Raw genomic sequence first — 5,785 nt, 5'->3', positions numbered from 1 at the left:
TCACACGAGATCAGCAAATTATATGACCGTTGTTAATTGTATCAACATAAGAAAAATGTTTTAAATCTGGAATAATATATTAAACAAAATGTCTGAGGTTGTTAAAGCCGAAATTCATACAGTTGTAAAAAAAAAAATGTGTGAGATTTAAACGGTCAAAGACGGTCTGATCGGCCCGAGGAAAACAGGGAAGGAGCAGCCCCACCACCTCCTCAGCTCAGGAAACTTTTTCCAGGAGCATATAATGATAATATTTTGCTTTCACCTTTGGCTTTCTGCTCTGATAATTACAGCAAGCTTTCTAAAAATTTAAGGACCCAAGAGTCTGCTGATTATCACTTGTATTGTTTTTCTGCAGTTAACAATTGTGATCATATTGATGGAGCAGAGCAACCCTAGTTCTTCAAGAAGTGACCGTAAAACCATTGAAAGAAATAGAAGAAATCATATGAAAGCCCTTTACTCCGAGCTCAATTCTCTTGTACCCCATCAAACCTCAAGGGTGGGTGATCTCTCTTTCTTCTTCTTCTTCTTCTTCTTCTTCTTCTTTTTCTTGCTTATATATATATATATAGAGAGAGAGAGAGGGAGAGAGAGAGAGAGAGAGAGATAATAAATGATGTAAGTTTTTTTGTATTTATTTATTTATTTTTGGGGTGATGGGGATGCAGGAAACATCGTTGCCGGAGCAACTAGATGAAGCAACAAGCTATATAAAGAAGCTGCAGACGAACTTGGAGAGAATGAAGGAGAAGAAAGATGGGCTAATGGGAATGGAGAGGCCAAATGGAAGCAGTAGTAGTAGTAGTAATAGTGGAGTAATGGCGATGGGGATAAGATCAGCACAAATTGAGATTCACCAAAACGGTGCGGCTTTGGAGGTCGTTTTGATAACTGGGTTGGATTGTCAGTTCATGTTCAATGAGACTATTCGAGTGCTACATGAAGAGGGAGCTGAGATTGTTAGTGCCAGTTTCACTGTCGTTGAAGATACAGTGTTCCACACAATACATTCTAAGGTATCATGAAATTCTTTTCTTTTCTTTTTTGTTATGAACTATATATTTTTTGTGAAGGATTGATGAAGAATATGTGAGGGTAGCGACTTTGGATTCATATTTTGTAGGTTGAGGAGCCTGCATTGGGCGATGAAGCTACAGCAAGAATATCTGAGAGAGTAAACAAGCTGTTTGTGAGGGATGGATGCTAATTATTGTAATTTAAAGTATGATATGATATGATAGATGTTGTCTTTATAACAGAGGATTAAGGGATAGTATTTACTCTAATTAATATCTTAATTTACATTTATATAAGTAATTAGCTTTTCGGAAGACTAAGTGGATCAAATAATTAAGTTTTTTTTTTTTTTTTAATGCTCCCCTGCTAAGTAGCTAGCTAGATCTTTTGTTCGTATGTTTCACATTTTTGGTTTTTGTTAATTCAAGTGAAAATTTATAATTAACTTAGTTCATTGATCGTGTGCTTGTATATATCCACCCACCACAAGCAAGCTCGTCACATTATCTTCCCATGGAGATGTTTGGAAAGTCAGAATATTGGATAGATTCACTCTTGATTTTCCACATATATATATATATATATATATATATATATATAGGTGTATCTACATCTCCTCTATCAACTTTTAGATTCAGCATTTAATTGCATTTTTGACTATATTAGAAGTTGCTAATATACTTGGACTTGATTGTAGCTCAATTACTTGGTTGCAAGTACTGTCAGCATCTTCATGTGTATATATATATATATATATATTCGTGCCTTATCAATGTTTTGGAAGTTCTATATATATAGCATGCTTTAAAATGTTTTACACTTGTTACAAATCTCAATGAATATGAGTGATCTTGTGAATTTGAAATATGAAGATCATTATCACTAAACATTACGATAAATGTTTGCTTATAGAATAATGCTAGAAATTACATTTTTAGTTCACTTTGTTGATGTAACCGTGCCAATTAACCCTTATTTTATTTTTTAACATAGGCTGATTTAATGGTTGATTGACACTACTTACATTAACAGACCGAATAGGATAAAAACGGGATAAAAGTGTGATTTCTTATATTACTCTTGCTAATATAATGGAGCCAAATTGGCTCAATGGATAATAGTAATAGCTATTGGGTGGTTATAGCCTTATAGGACAACCTATTTTTTAGAGATAATTAAAGAAGGGTTATTGCACTCAATTTGGACCTAAAGCACTCAAATAATCTTTTAGTTTTAACGTGCATATAACCCTTTTGGTATGAATAGTTTATGAGTAAGTATACGTATAGATATTCTTCAAGATTTGTGAGAGTTACAGGAAGAATTGCTCAAATACTAGTAATTAAGGCTTAATTATTTAGGTTTTACTATAATTAAATACTCTAGCAAACCTATATATTAATAATAGAGGAGCTGAAATTTCAGCTTCTGCCCATGGTTTCCACTTAGGGTCTCAGCTGTATCGATCCTTTGCAATAAGGAAAATGAGAGCCTTGATCATCTGCTTTTCTCATTCTCCCTTCATTCATTGACATGATAATGGACTTATTCCTGCTAGATGTATATGTTTGATAGAAGTACTGGCCAGTAAATACAAAGGTAGATCCCGGCCTCCTGTGTCAATTTGTTGAATTGTTTCTGGTTGCATGCTACACGTACAGTTTACTTTACTCGACATGAAAGTTGAAGCTTATAGGATCAGAATGGGTGATTTTAATCATTTAATTAATATTCTAACACCCATCTTCATATGTGTATAGAATATTTAAATCACCATTTGTTCTAAAAACTTAAACTTATAAGAATGAGTGGAATTAATATTTTAATAGAAAGAGATCGATCGACTCTACAATCTTAATTTGCTAGGGAAAGCATATTCAGCATCATCGGTGTGAACAAAATTAATATTGTTGAAAAACTTTTGGAGGATGTCTGTGTATCTTCTTGATGCTAGCTAGGTAGAAGTTGCTCCCTTGAAGTCTCTGGTTAGGGGTTTTCTTGGAATCCTGGGCATGCCTTGTTGCTGCTTGCTGTCATGGACATGGGAATGGAACCTGCAGGTTTGCAGCTGTGTTTCTTGGTTTTATTTATTCTTACTTTTCCCAACAAAAAAAAAAACATGTTTATATTATGTGATGTTGTGCTATTAATTAATTTCATTACTTACTTATAAGTGCTTCATAACTACAAAAAAAAAAAAAAAAAACTTAGAAATGTTTGAAATGAAAGTAGAAACTGGAGGAAGATGAGAAGTCTCTTTCAAGACAAATTTAATTTATTTTGAACAATAATTTAATAATTCTGAATCGAAAAGCACTGCCAAGGTAGTTATAATTATTTATTAATTTATTATTGAGGCAGTTATTAGTTGAAAAGAGAATTTAGTGTAATACAAAGAACTTGTTAGAGTATACCATGATGTACAAGAATAATAGTCATACTATAAGACTATTATTGACTTACCGTTGAAGAATATCACTGAGTCACACTTGAAGACTATCACTGAGTTTTAGTTGAATAGTTAAAGACTATATCATCTAGCTAACCAAGTTAGAGTAGAAATCTATTTGTATCTAACATGATTCTTCTATAAATAGGAGCATATTATATTGTAAATATTATTCAGAGAATTAAGAGTTTAATGCAGCCTTATGGCTTGATCTTGTAGATGTAGGTCATAGACCGAACCACGTATATCTCTATGTCACTATCTTGTTATTTTCGCATTATGAAATCTTACAGAAATTTCATGGAAGTTTGTGAATGTTTTTTTATTATTTCTTTTTGAAAATAACTATTGCATCGCATGAGGAGGGCATCAATTCATATATATGCACCTTGAAAGAAAGTGTCACAGTTGGAGCCATTTGTGATTAGTGCAGCAAAGGGATGAAGCCATTGAAAAGAAATTAATAATGTAAAGTATTGTTGTCTTATTATACATGGTAATTATGTGCTTCTGGTCTACAGCTTCCAGAATTTAAACCAGAAAAAAATCTCTCACATATCAGTATTATTAGTTACACGATAGAGTGAGGGACTCTGATATAGAAAATGACTACTACTATTTTTCTTTTTCTATTAAAAAGGATAGGAAATGAGCGATCAGTGTAACTACATCTATTCATAATCATAGTAACATTTACCTATTAGGAATCAATGACATGAAGAGCTTAGACTGTAGAAAACCACATATACTGACTCAATTTCACCAGAATATCAATGAAACCCAGAGTAGCTAATACTAATCAGAATTCAAGACAACACTATTACTCTACTCCTACTTAGACAGTAATACAAAGATTACAACCCAACTGAAATATTAAAAATACAATGCAATTGAATAAGATAACAACATAATATTACTGTCCAAGTAGGAGTAGAGGGGGTTAGAATTTTGAGGCAACTAGCTTGAAGAGTTCTAGTGGGAGAGCAGTGTGTTTCCCAGTGTGGTGTGATATAATACTTTAGAACACCATTTAATTCAAAAGTTAATATTGTTAGTTCAAACAATGTTATATATATATATAAATCACGCACTCTTACATATACTATTCGATATAGGCCGTAAGAGTAGATTTTGTTAGTAGATTCTTATACATTTTTCATATACCTGGATAATTTGACAGTAAAAATCAGCACTTTATATATCCGCTTGTTGCGAATGATATGTTGTGATTGATTGAACAATCTTAGACGAAAGAGATGGGCACCATTGGCAAGAAGAACATTAAATTCCTCCTTGATTGCAACATTTATACTTTAAGGATCAATTTAATGAAAAATAAATACATAAGAATAGAGACCTTTAAAGCTTTTCTTTTTCTTTTTTTTTTCAAAAAGAAACGCTTATTTTTGGGAAATTTGGGCTGGCGAAGTTATCTCTATTTGAGTGACAATGTCGGATGTTCGGGTGCAAAACAAAATAAAAGCCCAAGGTTCAAAATCACATGTGAGAAGGGTGAGAAATTCAATGGGCCGGTAAGCCAGTGGTAAATCACGAACTGAGGCCCAATTAAATCAATGGAGAAGGAATAAGATTGTTTTTTTTTTTTTTTGATAAAAGGAATAAGATTGTTATGAGGTGGGAAAACCCCCATGCCCCAACCCTAGGATCAGAATCCCCCATGCCCACAGGTTTTTTTTAAGATCTGGACCGTTGATTTTCAACGGTCTAAATCTCGTCATGTATCCTACTAAAATATATATATAATTTAAATTTTAAAAAACAATTATAAAATAAAATAATAACAAAATAAATTTAAAATTATGGGATGGCATGCCACCCCCTAGGGGTGGCCGGCCACCCCAGCTCAGCCATAGGCGTGGCGCCGGTCACCCCCAACTGGCCCTTATGGGTGACCGGCCACCCCATTGGAGAAAATGGGGTGGCCATAATTTTAAATTAATTATTTAATTATTATTTTTAAATGTAAATTATATTTTATTATTTTCTTTTGAATGGGACACGTGGTGAGATTTAAACGGTTGAATGGACTTCAACGGTCAGATTGACAAAAAAAACCCATGGACAATTCCCCAATGGGAATATCTTCCGTTCGGTCATGGCGTAAATGGCCAAATTTACACCCACCAACCAGAAGATGACAAATCAGCTTGTTTTAACTTACAAAATGAACTTACCCACACCAGAATATACCACCCCCTGCTCTTAAAATGAAACCATCGTTACAAAATGAAACCCAAAAATCCACCGGCGCGGCTCTCTTACAAAAAACCCCTGCCCACCGGCTGCCCCCTGCCC

The 5,785-nt window shown here is 33.7% G+C and overlaps 1 protein-coding gene across 1 annotated transcript; it reads left to right on the top strand.

Moving 5' to 3' along the window:
• Positions 1–309: 309 nt before the first annotated feature.
• On the top strand, positions 310–1,266 carry LOC132172791 (transcription factor bHLH162). The gene is made up of 3 exons (XM_059584362.1): positions 310–502; positions 672–1,019; positions 1,127–1,266. The coding sequence occupies exons 1-3, from the start codon at positions 380–382 to the stop codon at positions 1,208–1,210; spliced, it is 555 nt and encodes a 184-aa protein (XP_059440345.1). The 5' UTR covers positions 310–379; the 3' UTR covers positions 1,211–1,266.
• The last annotated feature ends 4,519 nt before the right edge of the window (positions 1,267–5,785 follow it).

The sequence above is a fragment of the Corylus avellana genome, chromosome ca2 (assembly GCF_901000735.1).
Source record: "Corylus avellana chromosome ca2, CavTom2PMs-1.0".
In the NCBI taxonomy this organism is placed as follows: domain Eukaryota; kingdom Viridiplantae; phylum Streptophyta; class Magnoliopsida; order Fagales; family Betulaceae; genus Corylus; species Corylus avellana.
This window is presented reverse-complemented; position numbering and strand designations above follow the sequence as displayed.